This window comes from Phalacrocorax aristotelis, chromosome 2, assembly GCF_949628215.1.
Source record: "Phalacrocorax aristotelis chromosome 2, bGulAri2.1, whole genome shotgun sequence".
Taxonomy (NCBI): domain Eukaryota; kingdom Metazoa; phylum Chordata; class Aves; order Suliformes; family Phalacrocoracidae; genus Phalacrocorax; species Phalacrocorax aristotelis.
Genome location: NC_134277.1, coordinates 91665525 through 91687084, shown reverse-complemented (window position 1 = coordinate 91687084; position 21560 = coordinate 91665525). Strand labels below are relative to the sequence as shown.

Here is a 21560-nt window from a genome sequence, read left to right as displayed (position 1 = left end):
AAAAGAAATCAGAGAGGAGAGGAGAGGAGAGGAGAGGAGAGAAGAGAAGAGAAGAGAAGAGAAGAGAAGAGAAGAGAAGAGAAGAGAAGAGAAGAGAAGAGAAGAGAAGAGAAGAGAAGAGAAGAGAAGAGAAGAGAAGAGGAGCACCTCTAATTAACTGGTGCCCTAGGAAGCAGTTGGAGCAAAGTCCTGTGGAAGATAGTTTTCCCAGCTGCCTCATATCTCAAGAAAGCTACAGCATCTCTTCATTTTCATCCACAGCATCTTCCAAAGGTTTACTTCACACACAGACATGGGCACTAAGAATATTTTTTCCCTTGAGTGTTTATTGGTTTTTTTTTTTTGGTGGTGGGTTTTTTTGTTTGGCTTGTTTTGTTTTGTTGAAAGAGCAATGCTATTAGCTGTACACAATACAAGCCGAGAGGTCTGCTCAGCCTTCATGTCTCTACAGGCAAGTTCAGAAACACATCAGGGCTATATCTTCTATGTGGCAGCAGTATTGTGGGAGACCCTTAGACTGGCACAGACTGCCATCTCTCCTTTGGATTCAAGGACACAGCAATGATTCAGTTTGGGATTATCTTAAGATATGTGGAAAGCCATTATCCCAAGTTCCTGAGCAGGAAAGTTTGTGACCTCCTGTCATTTCTCTTCCCTATTTACAAATCTCTCCCTTCATTCCCTCAGACCCCCACTCCTGCCTCTCCACCCTGACCTGCTTCTGCTCACTCCCGGAGGTGAAACTGAAGAGCTGCAGTTGTGACACTGCAGTTTGTGTGTCATATTGTAACTGGGTTTCCACATCCTCCTCACTCTGTTGTAAAAGCGCTCGAAGAGGAAGAAGGGCAAATAATGAAATATAGGAAAGCAGGAAAAGAGGAAGCAGCCGAGAGACAGCAGCCCAACTGAAATGCTAAGAATTATGGAGAAGTGACAGAAAGGGAAGCACAGACCAGGAATTATACTTGGTGGCTTAGCAGAAAAAAAAATTAAAGCAAAAAATATATAGGTTTAGCATTTTCTGCCTCTGCAGCAATCTTCTAGATTACTATTCCTCTCCAACGTTCACCCACTTGACCTGTATTCCCCTTCCCACCTACTTTAAGACAGTTACCAAACTGTGCTGCTCTGTGTGTGGCTGGATTTGGCCAAACCTGAACCAACCACCACCCCACTCCTTATCTTCATATCACACAAGAGGAGGGACTCCTCAGACCACTCTCAGAAAGAAAAGATGGAAATCAAACATGAAGAAAAGGCCTCAAAATGCCTAGCCTCAGGGTGAGAAGGCTTGATTAGGCAATGGTCTTATTTGCTAAAGGCAGACACAGGGTACAGAGTGATGGAAGAGTACAGAAGGAAATTGGCTAAAGCAGAGTAAGGATTGCCTAACTGGGCAATCCTGCCCGGCTGCCAGCGGATGGAACAGACAGCTTAGGAAGTCCTTCCACTGAGATCATGTACCGTTCTGTCCTGCTATTCAGAATGAAACTTGGCCAGAGCAGAAAACATTTGAAATTCACATGAAAAATTTTCTCTTCTCCATTTGCAGGCAAGACAGATATGAAGCAGAACATGATCCTCCTTAGGAACAGAGCAGGACCCAGCTTTTTACACTCTCCCATTTCTCAGGGACTTTTCAGAAAGAATTTGTCTGATAAAGGGCTGAGTAGGAAGCTAAAACTTGAGAAATGACCCTCTACAAATACCACAACACTAATAGTTATTAATCCCTTTCGAGTCAAGCTCCAGTCTTTATCTTATCCGGTGGCTAACTGAACTTTGTAGTTTCTCAGGAAGATAGTGGTGAAATCCCACATGTAAAGGAAGACAGGAGTGTTACACAAAGGTGTACTGCGGTATAATTATTTGTTCACCACTGCATGAAAACTACCCTGTTGGAAGAGCTTGTTCAAAACCATTTGTGGCTATTCCCCCACAAAGGAGGCTGTCAGGAGGTGATAAGAAATGGGTATTAGTGAGGCTTCACTTTCTTTGAAACACTCTTGCACAGAGAATATCAACAGGCTCAGCTATTTTCGTTACCATTTATCTCTGAATTAGGAAATACCTTCTGGGCCATTTGATCAGTGTTTAGTTCTTCAGCTAAATTTAATGTATTTTGGAATATGAGGGACAGAAAAGAGATGACTTTACCTGCGTAGGAAGGAGCTAGCAGTTTCCTCTTGTAAATGGCAACAGTCCCTTAGACGTTATGACTGTTGGAGTCCTGTACCGCGTGTCCCATCCTGCAGCTCTGACTGCTCTTCCGCTTCCCTCCAGATATAGCACCAATACCTCTAGATCACAGTGGCATAGTTTATACACCACATTATTTTTCTAGGGATGGCAGGGTGACCAAGCTGCCTAATACCTGTGTACACATATGCGAGAGGGACTATGACCACTGTGAAGGTTTTGCCTGGCTTGTCATGTCCTACCTGTTACAGAGAGGGCTGGTGTATATTTTGGGTTTGAGGGGCATGACCTGCCTTCTTAAGGCTTTACTAATTCTGGTGTTGTTTTAACTTCAGTGGAGACACTCTTGATTTAGTTCAGCATTTCCAAAGACAAAAACCAGTCATGCAGCTGTTCAAGAAACAATGCTATGTCAAGTCAAATGGAAGAGATGGATGTTTCCACAGCAAACAGACACATTTTTTCCTGTTTGATTTTGGATGAGAAATGTCAAGCAAAAGAGGCAGAAATATTATCATTGTCTTGTCAAGCCAGCCATAATGCTACTTATTGTTAAACCAGGACAGCTGGAAACAGCTAAGCATTGGCCTCTACTAGCCATAAGGAAAGGCATGAGTAGTTTGCTTCGTTAAGGAGCAATACCACAAGGGGATTTTTATGCTGATGTAAACTTGGAAAAAAAGAGAACATTAAATAGCAATAGAAATGGGCAACACTTGGTCCAGAACTATTCTCAGTTTCTCACCAATTATAAATAGTACTTATCTTTTAATAATTCTCTTCCTCACAAACAGTAGCCTTCTGCTTCAGCCTATTGAGAATTCGATAACAAGCAAAATTTTATGGCCTCAAAGAGGGTCAGGGCACTGGATACAGACTGAAGAAATCTAGGTTTAATTCCTAGCTCAGCCACAGACTTCCTGTGTGGCCATGGGAAAGGCACTTAATCCATCATGTGCTTTTACTTCCCTATCTGCACATTTTTCAATTCTTTTTTAATGGGGATAAGACTTTTTTTTTCTTTTAATGGGGAAACGCAAAAGCTATGTTGCTATCTAGAGAGATTCCAATATCTGGGTGCATGCCTCTCAAGTGTCCTAACACATGACACTGAAATCTGGCCATGCACTAGTCACCCTCCTGCGATGTGTCCCACAGACAGTGAATAGGGGACCATGGGGCAGGCAGCAGTTGTAGCTTGAGAGGCTGCATCACTTGGGCATTTGTGAAAATGCTACCCATAATCTCTGATGTATCCTACAGAACTATACAAAGGTAGAATTATTGTCCAGTCTAATAAACCTCAGTTACATCCATAAAATACTGGATATCAAGTTCTTGGAGCCAGCTCTTTTTTATCTGGGATTGCTGAAGGTCAGAAACTAGGCTGCTTCTTCCTCAGACTAATGATGCAGAAGCAGGAAAGGAATGATATTTTTTCCTCAGCTGGCCTTTTCCCATGCTACCACTCTGTGCCAAGAGAGATGTAAAAATCCCAAAGGCAACTACCTCAAGAAAAAAAAAATCAAAAGCTGTTTAAAATATCCAAACCAGTTTTTAATTTCCCGCCACACTGCAGTCAGCATGGCAGAAGTTATCAGTGGTCTGAGAAAGGAAACAAGAGAGGGACTAAGCCTGTACCTCTTTTTTGTAGGAAATGACTAAATACTGAAAACTGTGTCATCTCCAGTTCAGCTTCGTAGCGCTTCTCATACATGTTCAGTTATGAGGTGTGAAATCTCACTCCAAAAACATTGCTAGGTTTTTTCTTTTTTGGTAATGCAAAAGATCTTCAGAAACACCTCATCAAAAAGAAAAGCCTGGACAAGAGTATGGATTTGACTCCCTGAAATTTGGGCTTATATCCCAACTTTATCCTCAGCTGCCCACCCTCCCACCAGCCTCACTCACTGCTCTGTCACGCCAGCAACAGACTGTAATTCCACTCATTGCACTGGCAAGACCCAGGACTCCTGCCTGTACAAATCAGGCACAGAGCTGGAAATCAGCCTTTCCCTGTTTTCCAAAGTCCAAGCAATACAGTGAATTTCTCCTCTATACCAAGCTCTAGACTAATTAGAATTCAGGAAATTAATTATTTCCTGATTCCCAAAATGATCTAATCATTCGCTGCAAATATTTATTTTATTCTCTCATGTACCATCACCAAATCCTTCATTTATTTACATTTACCTATTTTATATTTTTTTTATCTCATCTTTCAAGCTAAAGAGGCACACTGTTTAAAACAAAGCTGAGTACTTTGAACCAAACCGATTCCACGGCACCCTGGAAGAACACACAAGACTATTTTGCTGCAGCTGTTAGAAAAACAAATTTGCTTTCTAGACTCCAGAATACTATTATGGTTTAGATTTCCACAGCACAATTGTTTACATCTCATTGTGCCCTACCTCACACTTACCTCAGCTAGGAGTTGTGAGGCTTAATTAATCAATCATGTATATATAGCCTTAATTAGATTGTAAGCTCTTTGGGGCACGGTGTTGGTGTTGGTGCAGCGTCTAGAGCAACAGAGCTGTGTCCCTTTTCCAGGAACCCTGTGCCACAACACAAATTCATAGATAAAAAACAACTAAACAATTGGAGAGAAATGGCAGTAGGAACACCCAAAGCTTAATTCAACCCCCTTCCCAGTCTTGCATAAACAATAAGAGCTAATATGGACAGAGGGCACGCAATTATACACAACTAGAAGAAGATCTGTGCTGTGCAGACTGGCGCCAGGCATTCAGAGAGTGATCAAAACTTGGCTTCCCATAAGGGTTGATGATCTGTTCATGCTATCAGCATTGGCTTTTCCTGCCCTCTCAGCATTTATGGAATATTTGAAAGTGTCTAGCAGGCAAAGTTTCTGTCAAACTTCCTCTCTGCTCCTAGTCGCGTGTCCTAGACAGTGTAAGTGCTTTTCACTTGGAGGAATGCTTCTGTTGCTTTTTAAAGCATCTGCCCAGTTTATGTTAAAGCACTTTTTAAAATATTGAACAGAAATTGCATTGCATTTTTACCAAACACGAAGGATTCTGAGTGTAGAAACACCCACATGTGTGTCCTAATGGACTATTACATGTTAGGAAACCTTCTTTTTTCCCTTGAACTACCAAGTTGCTTGAACTACAAGAAACTACCTTGTTTCTACCAAGCCAGAGAGAGTACATCAGTACTACTCAATCCAGGATTCATAATGCACCTAACTTTCCCAGAGAGCATGGCTGGACTAAGAGCGAGGCAAATGGAAATTGTGAAAAATCTTCCCCGTTAAAATGCAAGGCAGCTCTACAGAAGTTGCTATTTCTTATTAGCTACAGTAAATTGATATCTGTGCCATGGCCATGCTGCACTGTGGATTATAGTGGGAGGTCAAGAAAGGAAATGAAATCCTGCTAACTCCACCACCTAGGAACATATATACCCAGAAATACAGTTTGGGCTATTGGGTTATACAGGCTGAACCAGGTCACAGACAGGCAAGTTTGTCAGAGGCTGCAGCAAGTGTGCAGATTTAGTCTTCAGAAAATTAAACTTTACCTGGTAAGCTGGTCAGCAACCAGAGACAAAAATATAGGACTGACAAATAACACTTTGTTCATTTGGAGGAGTGCATCTCAAGGAAATTTGCTTCTGCCAACATAAAAAGACAATATCGTGCTGGCTGAATATTGCTGAGCACATAAGGCACTCAAATCCCAATGGTCCCAGTTACCTACTGGCAGGCCTTTGGACTCTTGGGAACATTAGATATCAGGATTATCAACTGGATCAGAGCAGTGCCGAGAGCTCTCCTTGCCGCCAGGACAAATGAAGCATGGCTCATCCACATCTTCAAATTCCTTTACCTCAAAGGAGCCATGGAGTCCCAAAGAAGCTGATGTGAGCCACAGGCTCATGCCTTCAGCGTAACATGCTTCTCAAGTGTTTGTAGAAGAGAACGTTAAAAGTTTCATTTTCTGTTGTCATCTTTTTTATCGAATGAATGTGCAGTGGCTGTTAGTAGTGCAGGACCGTGGCATGCTGTGGCAAACCTTCCCAGCAAGTCTTGTGAAATTTGTTTCTGCTGATGCAAATGTGCTATTTGCTAGAGCTCCCCATTGCTATCTGATGAACTCCCATCCTATGCCTGAATGTGAAAAACACAACCCGCAGCCCAGAATGTGTGGATCACTGTGTTCTCAGGAAGTATGCAACTAATATAACTATTTGTGTTCTGTCTCACTGAGGGTAAAAAAGAGGGGTGAAAAAAACCACCATTGCACAGCAAACACCAGTCCTCACACAGGAAGGCCGGGGACTGAATTTTGCTCAACTAACCTGGCCTTTGTGAGGGGTTATATTTTGCACTCAGCTGTAGCTGCCCAAGATGTGCATAAGGAGATTCCCTGAATACCACTGCTGCTTTCTGGGACAGGAGAGCAGAAGGGTCCATAACTACATCTGTTACAGTGGTTCTTTTAATCGTGCTTTTGTATTTGTTATTCAGTTAGCTACTGAAACATCTCTAAGAAAGTTATCAAGTTAGGCATACATCAGTTTTTAGTGGAAAGCTGTATCTCAACTGAGAGATACAAGATATTATATCTGCATTTTCCATTAGATTATTTCCGCACGTCAGCCATCTATCCCTCTGCTGTGAGGACCAGACATCCCCCAAAGCTTCACCGTGCAATCCTAAGTTTGGTATAGGACCACAAAAGGATCTTCTGGAAAAACATTTCATCAACGTATCCCTCACTCTCCATTACAGACCCTACCTGAAAAACACTGTAAGAAATTAAGCGAATAAAACACGGGAAGGAACAGTACTTATCAACTGCAGGGGAGGACCCTGAAAGCCCATGCGCCCCTCCGCTGCTTAGCCAGCAGCGGCAGGCAGGAGAGCCTCTGCGGGGCATTGCCTCGGGCAAGGAACGCCAGCAGGAAGGATTGAGAGGGGGTGCGTGTGTCTCTCTCCTTTTCCCAGCTCCCCATTTCTTCATGAACAAATTGGTGGTCCTTTTAGTATCATGACCCTGTCTGCTTTCAGAGCCGCCTCAGCCCTGCAGCTCTCTACAGACAATAAAAGCCACAACGGGTACCAGCAGGTCTTCCTCAGCTGCTGCCCACTTCCCAAGTGGAATTTACGCTTAGGTTTCTTATAGGGATACAGACAGATTAGTAGGAAGTAACCTTTTCCTCTTTTAGGTTTGAAAAAAACCCATTTTTTAATGATATGCATTTATTTTGCAGAGTATATGTTTGATAGGTCTTTTCTTTCCCTCTGAAAAAGAATGAAAAGCTCAGCTTTCAAGATAAATGCTCTTTTGCATACGTGTGCTGTTTTTTAATTTTTTTACACAGACATACACACAGGGGCATTTGACTTTGCAGGCATATAATTTTATGTGTGCTGACAGTCATATCTTTGTATGTATGTGCATGTATGTGTATGCATTTACACATGTAAAAGAGAGAATATGTAATAAATGGCTCCTGTTAGCTGGACAATACATTTCAAACTTCAAAGGGAATATTAAAGAGAAGAAATGAACTACAAAAAGTTTTAGAAATTAAAAATATTTTTTGATTGTTTCCTTAACACCAAGGGCTAAATCATGCATTGTATAAATTAGTCTCTTGCATGGCACACAGAAAGAGCTTATTAGCAATGGTTACACTGTATAGCGAATATACAGACTCATTAATGTGTAATTACAGAATAAACAATATCAGACTTCTCTAGTCTGTTTTGCAAGGAGAAAAAAAATTCCACTTAACACCACAATAAGCCTGTGATAGGATACCAATTTTATTAGGATCTGCTAGCACTGTGGTGGTAAGATTAAACAAATATGTTGCTACAGCAGAGGTAATGCCTCATTACCATTATTCCTTCCTCATCTTTTACATGTGTTGGGCTCCAAAGCCACTGAAGTGTTTTGCTAGCACAATTATCATTTCTCATTTTTATTTCTACTTGCCATTATGTGGACAAATGGGCAGGAAACTCAACCCCTCCCCAGAAAAGCCTAGTTCCCATTTGACTTCTTGATAAATTGTTGTAGGTCCACACCTGCAGCAGATGAAGTCCCAGCAACCACGCTGCCCATCACAGCTTCCCCATCTCCCCTCCAAAGTCCAGCAACAGGAGGTGTCAGTTACAAAATGATTTGGATTCTGGGAGGAAAAAGGATGAACCTCAACTCAGAAAGGAAGGCACCATGTCAGTGTGGAAGGGATGTTCTCACCTCTTTGTTCATGGCTTCAGCCTGGGGAAACCAGGAAGGGTGCTCTGCTCGGGAGAGAGGCAGACATTCACAGCCTGAATTATGAATACAGCCAGCTGGGGGTCAGGGGCAATTCAACAATTCCCTTGGCCACATAGGTGTTTCTTTCCCTTTGCAAATCTGGGCACAAAATCCGAGCAGTGGGTCGCAGTCCACCTCACAATAAGGCAAATAAATTTTTCATAGTGAACGCTATATGTGCATGTGTTGTTCTCCCCTGAAAATAAATTCTCATATGGAAAGACCCGGAAAGATATCTCCGAAACCCAGATGCAGCATGCGGGGTGCAGAAACAGTAGTGTTCCCTAGATAGCAGTCGCCATTTCGGTGCTAATGAAACCATCCCACTTCAACACCAACCACTGCCACTGCTTCCGAGCATTGCAACACATATTCACAGCAGGAAAAAACAGGCTCAATAACTCAGTCCATATAATGCTGAGGTGCGCAGTACTGTGAATGAGAAGGGTCTCATCTCCCTCACAAAACCCCCTAAGCCATGATTAAAAATCAGAACACAAACCTCTTAGCTTAGACAAACAAAAAACCCAAAACACAAAACCCACCAAAGATTTGGGAAGTTCAAATCCATAGCAGGGATGTTGGCTGATCACAGCTTCTTACAAATACAGGATGCTTTTAAATGATGAAATACGGAGAATGAATATTTCCTCTTCTATTAATTGCAACACAAGCTGAAAGTGTCACCAAGTTTAGTTAAAACCCACCTTTCCATTGCATTAAACATTTCTGTTACGTTACTTAATCAGCAGGGAGGGCAAAATCATGTGTGGATACTCTCTGTTATATGAAGGGATTAGCAATTCTGTTTAAAGCTCTCAAGTTTTGTTGTGGGTTTTTTTTTTTTTAAAGGAGGGGTCATGGAGCAGGCAGGTTCTTGTGTTGTTCCATAAAATAATCTAGAAGTTACTGAAAACTCTGGTAAGAGCCACTTCCTCAGAAGTAACATTTCCAGGGTAAAAAAAACCTGGCTTATGTGAAAGTTCTCCTTACTGTTCAGTCTCTTCTCTTTTTTTTTTTTTTTTGTCTGTAAACTCTGATATGTGGCTTGGAAGAGTGGAAGTGAATTAATTCTGGCACATTTCTCCACTTTTGCTACATTTATTACACTTCTTAAGTGTGAGATAATTTAGGACTACCTTTGGAGTAGGAGAAATGGGGGAAATGGAAGGTAAAACCAAAGCTAAAAACAGGGACCTTAACTTTTCTTTTTGGATCATCCCCGTTCTGGTTGGAAATTGAGAGTAATTCTGTGTTTGCTCTGCATTTACTAATTCTCTGCAAACCTTCAATAGGGTTCTTAATCCCATTTTTAGGTATGGATTTTGCCATGTTAGGGTTGAAATCATATTTACATCAAAGAAGTAGGAGTTACTCACTTCCAAAAATCCCATTTGGTGCCTGGTGTGTTACTATGGCTGATGGTGGAACGACACATAAACTGCCTCCTTGGGATCTTTTCTTATGCCTATAACTTAGACACCTAAATGCTTCTGGGAAATGTGTCCCTAAACTGCAATGGATACAAGAACTAGGCACTATTCCTAACTGAAAAATGTGTAAAAAACAAAGAGAAGCACACACCAAATGGGTTACTTTACCAGGAATTAGATTCCCTGCACGTGCACCTTTACAACACAGAATTAGCTTACTGGAGAGGGAGGGAGCAGCAGAAAGCACGTCACATTGCAGGTTGCAGGTCTAACCGGCTTTTGAGCTGCTGCTCTGCTGGCTCGCTTTTTCAAGGAGGCAGCTAGATGAGGCAGGACAGAGTTTCCAACAAGTTGTCTTTGGAGGCCAAAATCCTGGGGTGCTGCTTGCTCCACCATCACAAGTTAGCAGCTTGTTGTGGTCACATTTCTTCACCGTAAATGACAAGCTGTGGGTGAGCCTGCACTGGCTGCTATGGCATACCTACCTACTGCACGTGGGCTAAAGCTTTTTCCAGAGAGACCATCTTTTCAGGCTTCAAGAAACCTCACATAGTGAGCTCAATGAGAAAGGGTCGGGGACAAATCTCTGTCCTGCTGCAATGAGTCGTGTTTGCACCCAGCTTTAGGAGTACATCTCCAAAAAGGAGCTCCCTCCATATACCTGCTCTTTACCATAAAGGGCCTGTTCTACACTGGGGAAACCTGTGGTGGCATGGCCATGCTGCAAATCCTTCCCTGCAAATCTCTAATGAGGGGATGCAGCCACAGTGACACTGTTTGCTGTGGGACAGAGCCTGAGGATCTTGCACCTGAGGGGAGAGCAGGTCCTCTGCAGCCGGGAACCACCTCCTCCCAGGGAGGCCCATAGTGGGAGTTGAAATCACAGAAACATGACGAGAGGTTGAACAAAATCAAAACAGCATCTTGTTCCAGAACAGTGCCTCTGTAGAGGTTGGTGCTCCTTATACTGCACCTCAGTCCAGCGGTTAAGCTTTTCACTCAGGGTGCGCTCCTGAAGAGAGCTCAGGTTGAACGAGAACTTGCTCAAGGGAAAAAACAAACCTACACAAAAGGGCAAGCAAGAAACAATACAGAATAGAGGGATGGCTGGTGTTGGGAGGTCCATACAACCTTTTGATGCAGAGTCATTCCCTTAAAATAACCTGAGGTTTAGCAAGCTGCAGTTATAGAGGTCCTCTTTAGCTTAAAATATGCCCCCCTTCCAGCCAGAGCCCTGTATTTCTGAGTTGTGCTGCAGCCACGGCTGAGATCCTGCTAGATAATTTTAACTCCCGAGCTAGAATGGGGCTTATCTCTGAGGCACATCTCTTCTGCTCAGATAAAGACAACTTCCTCTAACTGCAGATTAGATCAGCAGGCTCAGTATCCGTACCTAAAAGCCACACAGCTAAACACACTGCATCTCTCCAGTTCAAACAACGTTCGCTGCTTTCTCAAACGCCAAAGAAACAAAACTTGCACAGCTCCCAGGCTTTCCCTGGTATTTGCACTGATGTTCCCCTCTCAAAACAGCAGTGCCCAGCAGGCACCCATGAAACTGGGCACAGCTCCACAAGCTCCACAGCTCTGGAGAAATAAGGGAAAAAAACTCATAGCTTCACCACCCACTGCGACGTCATGTTGCCACACAGTGGCAACAGAAACCATACTTCTACCAAATGGGCCAGGAGTGGAAAAACTCACAAAACTAAAGAGAAATCACTGGAAAAGTACAACTCCCTTTTAAGATCAATTCTGTTCTCATGGATTTGATTTTATCATGCACTCTGGCTGCATCGGAGGACAAACTTTTATGTGCCTGCTTACACAGTGCCTCTGCCCTGGCTTTGCACGGGCTGAGTTAACTGCGCTAATACAGCGCAGCCTACGCTGGGACTGCGGCGACTCTCCTCTCCAGACTGGCTCACCCTCCCTTCGAGAAACTGCTTTCAAGTTTGTTTCGAAAATGTTCACCCTCCATTACTTGCAGCAAGCATTTTTAAATTTGATAAAGGAATTTGCCTTCAGTAAGAGGGCTGTTTTCCACTGGCCTTGTGCAAATTCGTGGACATTTTGCTAAGTCCTAGGTCATTACATTGAGCAGAGCTTGTCTCTGGCAGCGTGGCTAATTCCTCAGCTTCACAATGGCCCCATATACCTGGGTCTTCTGCACCTCACTCTAGCACGCTCTCACATTATGCACATGCAAAACATACCTTTGAAGGCTGGTATATACCATATATCTCATACAGCATATGTAAGGGCATTCATGAAGTTTGTTACATGCCTTTCCCACTAAACTACCCCCATCCTCCTCTATACAAATTCCCAGAAGAGTTTTGCATACAAAATGAAAATAATCCTGACAAAAATATCTCCTGCGTTCCCCTTAAAAACAGGCACGTCATACTGGCAGGCAGGGTCTCAGAGCACGCAATACCAGTCCATACTGGGGAATGGTATTCTGGGACTAGAAATAGGGACTTTGGACCAAACAAGAGGGGAGATTCCCAACTTCCCTATTTTTAAAAGTTCCTAAAATATTATAGTTACAAGTTTTTCAATTCCTTCAGAAGCCTCCTCAGTTGGACTTTCAAGCCCTGTTTCATTGTGGAGGGTTAAAGACAATTTGTAAAGCTCCCCAAACAAATCTTGAAACAAATGTTCTCTCTGCTCTCAGAGCCAGTAGGGCTACATCAGGTAAGACAGCAATTATCAGCAATTATTTTCAAAGGCTCATCAGCTCCTACACACTTTCACACCTCTGAGCAACAGAGACGTCCACCTGAAACCTGAGCAAGTAAAACACATTACACAGCCCTCCAGTTTACTTTACTTCTCTGAATGATTATGTGTCCATGTGCATACATGCAGGACACACATTTTATTACTCAGACACAACACGCTGCCTTCATAGCTACTGAACTCCTACAGGAGGAGTTCGCAAAGATGGTTAGCTCTGGCGGTCCTTTTCCCCAGCCCCTTTCCCCTGCCTACAGCAGTGCCAGGGCAGCAGCAAGCTGGACCTGTCTCAAGAAACAGGACTAATTTTGCAAGCTGGGGTGGGGCACTTCCCCTTTTGGCTTTTCTCCCTTCTCCCCTCCGTCTGCAGCCTTTCCCCACTTTTACTCTGCCTCCACCCAGCTATTTGTGAGTTGCAGCAAATTGATGTAATGGCAAGCTGTTGTGGTTGGCCTGGTGGCCCCTCAGCAATGCTTGTGTCCATGCTTTCAAATGGTTGAGCTCCTTTTAAGGAAATAAAGCACTGAAGCTCAGAGTGAGGACACTTGCCTGCACCGGTAACTAGCTACTTGTGCAGGTTACCACCTCTAAATGCCCATGGCCAGGAGGGAAGACCCCAGGATTCGAAGGCAATGGCAGGATCCCAGTGATTCCAGGCATGAGGCTCTGCAGCTACACAGGCTTTTGCTTCAATAACAGGGTTGCAAGAGGGAGGCAACATCAGCCACTCAACAATTCCCACTGGAGGAGAAAAATGTCAAAAAAGTCTTTCCTTTTAATACTCTTCCCATACTAGTGTCCTTTATTTTTAAAAAATAGAGAGTTTCTAACTTCATATAAATCTCATCTGTCTTCTTTTGGTGTCTAGAATCACCTTACCTTGTTACTTTGGGCATCTTCTGTCAGTTGTCCAACAGTTTCAACCCAATTTTGTGAGGTGAGTTCTACCCACCTCTTCCTCTCTGAAAGAGTAATATCTGTATGCATTATGTATTCCAGGTCCAGACTGTAATCTGTAACTATGGTGGTGATTACTTTTTCCAGTAAGAAATCCTTGATTTCTGTGTTGGAAGTCTGAACAGTCATCTTCAGCATCAGACAGCTGCCTGTGCAGAAACGGTGAGCCCACAGCCTCTTTCTGAGGCCAGTAAAACCATGAGATGGCTTTTTGTTTTTTACCCATCAACAGCTAGCTACAGTATGGGCAGTTGTGGATAAAGGAAGGTACTGCTTGCCTTTCTAGGCAAATGCTACCACGGCAGTGAATGGCTTTTTCTGCATGAAGGAGGGTCTGACCTACAGCTCACTGAATCATTAGCTTCCCACACGTGACTTGAACTAGGATACAGTCCCAGGGCAGAAACAGCCCTGAATTGCAACGATCTACCATATACAGCATGTTCAGTACTGATTATCCACAAAAGGTGCACACAACATTTAACCTGAAACTTGAACAGGAACAGTAAGAGTCAGCAGAAGATATTTCAAACCAGCTCCTGTGTTACAGGTTACTATGAGAAACAGGGCTGCCCAGCCAAAATAGGCTGCAAAGCACTAATTCTTAGTGGAACGGAATTTCAGTGGGATGTGTATTTCTAAATAACTTAGATCAAAATTTCTAAAGTATATTTAGGAGATACAGTAAAACAGAGTCTCTAGTACCTTAAAGAGCTGTGAAAATCTAGCTCTTTGCTTGACTGAAAACATTCCCTGTGCTTACTAGAAAAACTAAATGTAGAGCAGGTGGGTGAGCAGAGTAAAAAAATAAAATCATAAACAAGTTATGGGTGCCAAATCAGTGTGAGAAGGGAATTCAGGGTGGAGAAGAGGACAAGGAAGGAAGGAAGTCTAGTGAACAGAGCAGCAGAAAAGTTTGCAGGAGGAAGCTGCTCAACACATAGTGGCATTCTGAGAGTTACAACATTAAAGACATAGTAAGATTATCAAGGAAATGAAGATATATAGCAGTGACCAGAACACGTCTCTTAATATGTTTCTGCTTTGCTGTGCTGCTTGGGGCAATTACTAGAAACTGTTGATGACTTTACTTCCACAAATTACCTTTCATACCCGCTTATCATTTTTGCATTGGTCAGAAGCAAGCCATGTCTTGGGTGCCTCTGTCCAGGGACACAAGTCAAAGCATACATTTCATGAACTTCTGGGCACTTTCCTTATGAAATTTGCACCCTCTCTAGTCATTTTAAGTGAGACACTCAAAATCTGAAGGCACCCAATAAAATCTGGCAAGTGAACTGAGTACTTTAACTTCTGAAGTCTGCTACTCCTTCATTCTCAGAGTGGGACAGAAGTTTCAAATGGTTCTCTCTATCAGGTCTATAGCACCACGTTCAAGTCGCAGTCTAGGGTTGGAAGAAACAAGAAAGGAGATTTCTGAAAACATGCAGAGGAGCTAGAGCCTATCTTTCTTTTCTAAATATAGCTTATTTCCCCTAATCTTTGACCTTTAAAATGCTAAATTGATGAAAAAGGTAATTAAACTTTTGACTCCAGGGTTAAAGGTTTCATGAAGTGTTACTACAAATCTGAGTAAGCAAACGGTCATTTGAACATTTCTATCTCACAGGCTGATTAAAATTAAAAACAGATTTCTCACCTAGTTTTAGTAAGACGAAGTAAATACTTATGCTTTTCATTTAACAAACCTGCAATTTCCATTGTTACGTCTATAACACTACATGTAAAAAAAGTCCTCCAGAGCCTAGTGACCCTCTTCCATAAATGTCTGACTCAAATTACCCTTCCTCAGTGCATGCCCTATGGACAGCTGATCTCTCAGGGCGTTACAGATTAAGTGGAATGCACTGTAAATCATATGTTGAAATACAGCAAAGTGCATAGGGGATTCCCTTTTGATGAAGGAAGCAGATGTGACATTAGGAAAGTCATACAGAGAAAAATTGTTGCCTGGTCGTATCTGCTCATGTGCATCGCCTGTCAGTTATCATAGGCCACAGTCTATCTCCCAGCTACAAGATATATATATAATATCAGTGGGTCTTTACAATACCCTCCTGCCTATCTATCATTCTTCAAACTACTTTTTCAGATCATCTTTTTTCTACCTAAGTTTTGTGGTAAATAGAGGTGAGAAACAGATCTTAGGACTTAGAGGTAACGTTGTTGCACGGAAAGCCAAGTCTGTCTACACTGCCATGCCATGGCCTACATAGAAAGACGGTCTCCTTCATCCCTAATACATCTGTGGGATCGTATAGGCCAGACACCACTTCTACGGCATTGGTTTATCCCTAACAGATTTTCTTTTGATGATGATCCAGAATGTGCATAGCAATCATATGGTTCCCGATACGTTTGGGGCATGTATTCAGACCCTTTTTGTAAAAAAGAATTAATTTTTTCAGTATACTGTTATCAGAAAGTTAGTTTAGGACTAGAAAAAGGAGCAGTAGAAGAGGTAAGAGTGCATGCAGCTTTACAGAAAAGACAAACATCGCAAGTGCTGAAGTTGTTACCTACAGTTAAGATCATCCATAAAACAGAGTACTGTGAATTGTCTTTGTTTCTGTTGACTATGGTAAATGTCTCACTACAAGAAGTGACCCTTCAAAACCAAAGAGCTATGCGTAGATCAAGTGGCTGTAGAAAAAATCTGGAAGTCAGGACATAGAACATCTAATTTATGGCTGAGTGCACAAAGTAAAAATAATGAGAACAACAGATGGAACTTATCATATTTAGGGTACCAAAGATAACATTCTCTCCTTCATTTATTACAGTAGCTTTTAATATGCATTTATATTGATATATAATTGAACTACTGGGAGAATCGTTACATCATCAGCAAATGTAAATTTCACCTTTGCTGGTTCTGTATGATATTTGTGAGGTGAAGTAAATTCAATGCAAACAAAAATCCTGTGTGTGTGTTTGGGTTTGAACAAAGGGTTTTTTTAAATTTTTTTTTTTTAATCAAGGCTTAAATATTTTGTATTCTGTGGGAAAAAGGAAGCTTAACTCATTTTACTGAGTTGATACACAAGCTGTAAAGGCAAGATTTTATTCAAAGAGCTTTGGACCAAGAAACAAAGTGCTAGGTAAGTGATCAGATTATTAAAAAGCTTTTTTACAAATTAATTTGTTCATAAGGTATGTCAACAGGCATGTAGGAGCTGAATGTTCTGCTCACATTTTTGGTAAAAGGGGATCAAGTATTAAGTAAAGTGAAGATGTGTAAGATGCTGCATTCTCTACTAGCTATGGCTGGAGTTTGGGAGTAGGCTCATTCCTAATGCTGACACCATCCTCCTGTATTACCTTGACTTGGTTATTTTGCCTCCTGTGCCTCCCTCTCCATCTACCATCCTTTACTGAACTTACTTTGACAATAAACATTTAAAGGCATGTGCAATCTTTTTGTAAAGTCTTCCACCCTTACCATTATTTTTACAATGTGAATGTAAAAATGATGAGCAATACTTTTATTTGTGGATAAACAAACATATTTTGATCATTACTCCTCTCCTGAAATATTTTTATCATACAGGGCATGGATCACAGCATTCTATGAGTTATTGTGCTTTTTCCCCCTTTTTTTCCCCAACTAGTAAACAAGCATCGTGCTCAGGTAATATCATCTAGTCTTTTTTAGTGGACTACATGTGAGCTGATGCATGCAGTAGTCAGCAGCATTGCTAGTCCTTGGTGTGGAGTGTGGGATCCCGAAAAAGAATCAGCACTTTGCAAAATTATCTCTGGACGATATTTTAATCCAACAGACTTTATCAATTGTGGACTTTTACCTTGAAGAACAAAATTCAAGTGTTTTCTAAAGTTCTTTCAGTTAAAAAAATCAAGAGTAAATGAAGATCAGATATTGGAGTCGGAAACATATGAATACTATGTGTATTCTAATGAGGCATTTCTGGAGAAATCTGAATAGCAGACAACATTCAAGGTAGTATTCAAATTAATGATAAAAATAATAATAAAAATACTTGAGAGTTTACTGAATTTTTATCAAATCTGAGTTCAGATAATTTTGACCTGGAACTATATATTTAATTCCACTTCCTATGCAGAATGAAAACAAATTTTCCTGGGGAGAGTTTCATGCAATCAGTCATGCTTTAGAAATAAGATAAAGAGTAGGATCTTTATAACTTCTCTGTGGATGAAAAGGCTTGCTGTCCTTCAAAATGGCTTTCCCAAAGAGAAGGTTACACAAAACCACTAAGCACTTGAGTAATTGTGCTGAACACGACGAAAAGGCACAGGACCTCCTTGTATACCAGTTTGCTATATAGTACTTTAACATTATTGGCGTATTATATTATGTACTAATATTATCAGAGTGGACTCATCATCTTACCCAAGACTCTCTCATTCTTAGCACTCTGTTGTCCTCCAGTACTAGTTGAAAGGTCCTCTGGTACAGGCATAGGTTCATCTGCATCATCTGGGACATCACTAATTGGAGGACTTTCCTTTCCTAGTAGTGAAGAAAGTAGCATCAGTGAGTCATCGGAGTAGCCTCATTTTCAAATCAGACCATAAGAGGAACAACAAAGCAAATAAAACTTAACAAAACACCTAAACACTACTAAAAGCATGACCTTCTTAGGATGAAAACCTGCTGTTCTGCAGAGAAATCTTCCTCTGAATACAGGGGAATTTTATTTATGGAAGGAATGTATGGCCATTCTTCCAAATTTACTGAAGTCTGGATAAACAGTTATCAGTCCTACCCTTTTGGATATTTGTAACACATAGATATTTTTCAGCTGCTATGCTCAGAAGATCCAGTTTAGCCAGCGTAGGCTGACAGATTACACAGGTTATCAAATGGTCATCTTTTGTAAAAACTCTTCTTCCTTCCACAAATGCTCCTTGAGAGCACATCCGTATTTGCTTCAATGACATAGTGAAGTCTAACCCACAAGTACTTTCGGGCTCTAACAGAACTACCCAAAAGATAAAATTTTATCTCCAACTAAAAATTCAGCTACGTCTTCAGAACACTTCACTAATACCCACAGATGCAGCTCTGGCTGGTCCTTGTGCCTACCAGTAACTAAGTGCCTGTGGCTCCTGGGACATTCTAAAACATGTACAATTAGCAGACGTCACTCAAAACAGGACTTCAAGGGGTTTATGGTCTCTTATTTGTAAAAGGGAAACAAAACACGAGGTTTTGCAGAAGAAAACAGTCTGGTACTTTAGCCTAAGTATTCTGGAACTGGTTTAGTGCCAAATGCAATACATAAGGAAAACAGCTCTCTTGCTAAGTATTACACTTCCAGAAATGGTGAGGTTTCTTGGTTTAGGTCTCAGTCACAGCATATATGTCCTGCCCACAGTACTATCCCTGTCTTGCAGAGCTTCTTTTAAAATTACTTCATGCACCTGTAACAAAGGCAAGCCTTGGAAACAACTACCAAAGGAATTATCTAAGTGATTAGTTTCATTGACTATTACTAAAAGGCTGGGCTTGGCATTAATAGCAAAGAACGGAATAGGCCCAGAGCAGAATTTGAACTCAGTAATGTTCACATAAGACCTTTGTCTCCAAAATGGAGATGTTACCAATTTACACTGATGCAATCTATTAGACATCCTGTGGCACTCGGCACACCAGCAAGGGCAGTAATTTCATGGCACAAAGGCCTAGCAAATTAGTGGTTTTTTCTAATGAGAATTCCCTCATTAACACATAAACATTAATTAATTCTGAAATCACTTCTCAGAAATAGAAAATCTAAAACAAATATAGCTTACTTAAGTGACAAGTCTGGTGATGCCAGTTATGGATTTGATCTGAAAGAAGAAACCGTTTTCCTCCCAGTCTCCTGGATGGAGCAAAGCATTGTGCTTTCCGGTCTGTACTGATCATGACGGCGGGGGTGGGGGTGTGTGTGACAGGTACATCTAAGTCATCTTCCAAATTAGCTGGTTTTGCTTGTTTGCAAAAATCTAGGTTTAAATGAATGAAACGAGTGGGTGACTGCATTTCTTAATGATGCATCTATCAGACTGTGGAATAATCTCTGAGCAGGAGTGGTGGGAACCACCTAAAACTGGAGCCAGGAGACTTGAGGGTAGTGAAGGAACAGTCCTGCACTGGCAGAGGGACTGACTAGATAAAGTCCCGCACATCTCCAGCTTCTGTGGGGTATTCTTAAATGTGCAAAATCACACCCACTGGATGCGAGTGCAAGAACGAAGATGGACTGTGTAAATGGAAGCAAAGGACTATGAATTTTACAGCAGAGGAAAGTAAAAGCAGGAAATAAGTGCATTAAAACAGTTTTTGCCATTCACTGGTTAGCTCCTTATTTAGTTATTCCTGTAGTTTCCTGCACTATTATTGTGGGATGTAAGAAACTTACAGAACTGCCAGCAACTTTCCAATGCAAGTCCCATCCTGCCAAGCTGAGGTATCTCTTACAGATAGGATGCATGGTTGAGGAGAGATGGCTGAAATATTTCAGCTTTTTCAACACTTCCCCCCCCCAAAAAAAAAAAAAAAAAAACCAAACAAAAAAACCCCACAGAACTTTAATTGAAGGGTAAGAGGCAGTCTTGTCAGAATCAGCTCTCTTGACACCACACGTAGGTTAAGCAAAATTTGTCAAAAAGTAATCAAAAGCCACCTGCATCTTCCAAAGTTTCAATTGTGCTCCCAGTTACAACAACAGAATCTGAAGCTTTGACTTAGTCTAGACTCAGAAGAACACTTACCCTAAAAACCTGAAGGCTTTTCTGGCTACAAACCAATATAAACACATAATATCAGACCCATGAGATAACAGATAGCAAACAAAATCAGAACTTCCTTAGTGCGTAATTAAGCATTGTACAACAAGCCCGCTAAGTAGGATGCTTTGAAGATAACTCAAAGCACTCTTTTGGAATAGAAGCCTCTAAGTAGAACAGTACTTTTGCAGTTTATGGTCAACTGTTTGGTTGACTAAACAGATATCAGTCTTCTACTTGTTAACTTAATAACCGTTTGCCCAGGTGGCCTGAATCAGACTAGCCTCACAGACTTGGTGGGGCAGAAGCTGGAGGTCTGGTATGCTTCCCTCTTTGCAGGAGACTGCAGTTAAGAAAACTTAGTAAACTTGGCTTTAATGACTCATTTACTGCCATTTGATTTCTTCCTGTTACACGATGGAGAAATCCTTGCGTGCAAAAAGGCAAGATAAAAATAGTGGATTTAAAATAGGTATATTTGTTGAGCTCTGTGTCTTGGATTCTAGAGCATGATATTTGTATTTCATGCCTTAACTACATCTAAATTGTTACACTATGATAAGTTCACTACTGCATGGTAAGCTTAGAGATATGCAATCTCACTAACATCCTTTTGCCAATGAATTTAGAAATGGAAACAGTTTCCCATTTAATTTCTAATAGGCATGTCCACAACAATAACCGGTCAAAGGGATGGAGTCAAAAAAACCCTAGTGGCAAGTACTGGGGTAAATTATTAAAATGTCACATAACAGAGCAAAGTACCATAGATTTATTCCATTCCAATTTTACATTTTTGCTCAAAAATAAGAAGTGAAGCATAAACAATGCAATCTAGCCTTGGGGCAGGGGAATGTCTTCTTTCTTTTTTATTTTTATTTTTGTAAAGAGCCACCTGACATGTCAAACAAAAAAGACAGGGGAGCTGTAGAGCTGAAGCTCCGTTTCTGGCACTGCCACTGATTCGTGGTGCCCTTGGTTAAGTCATAAATGGAAATAACTCCAACTGCAGCCTGTTTATACATTCCCCCAGTTCATCCTGAAGCTCTGAAAGATGGTCTCAGGTTTCCAAGTAGTGCCATTTCTGTATGAAAATTGCCAGAGAGGTGCCTAACCTATCAATGGTGCCTGGTAAGACCCCCAGCTT

At 41.5% G+C, this 21560-nt stretch overlaps 1 protein-coding gene across 7 annotated transcripts in view; it reads right to left on the bottom strand.

The window, feature by feature from the left end:
* The window catches only part of IKZF1 (IKAROS family zinc finger 1), a 68776-nt gene that overhangs the window by 30046 nt on the left and 17170 nt on the right, over positions 1–21560 (bottom strand). For 6 of the 7 annotated variants that reach the window (XM_075084336.1, XM_075084338.1, XM_075084334.1 and 3 more), the window contains exon 3: positions 18030–18149. In XM_075084336.1, the coding sequence (XP_074940437.1) occupies positions 18030–18149 (120 nt within the window). Of the gene's footprint in view, positions 1–18029; positions 18150–19435; positions 19625–21560 lie in introns of those variants that run through there. The other variant, XM_075084335.1, reaches the window with a different exon arrangement.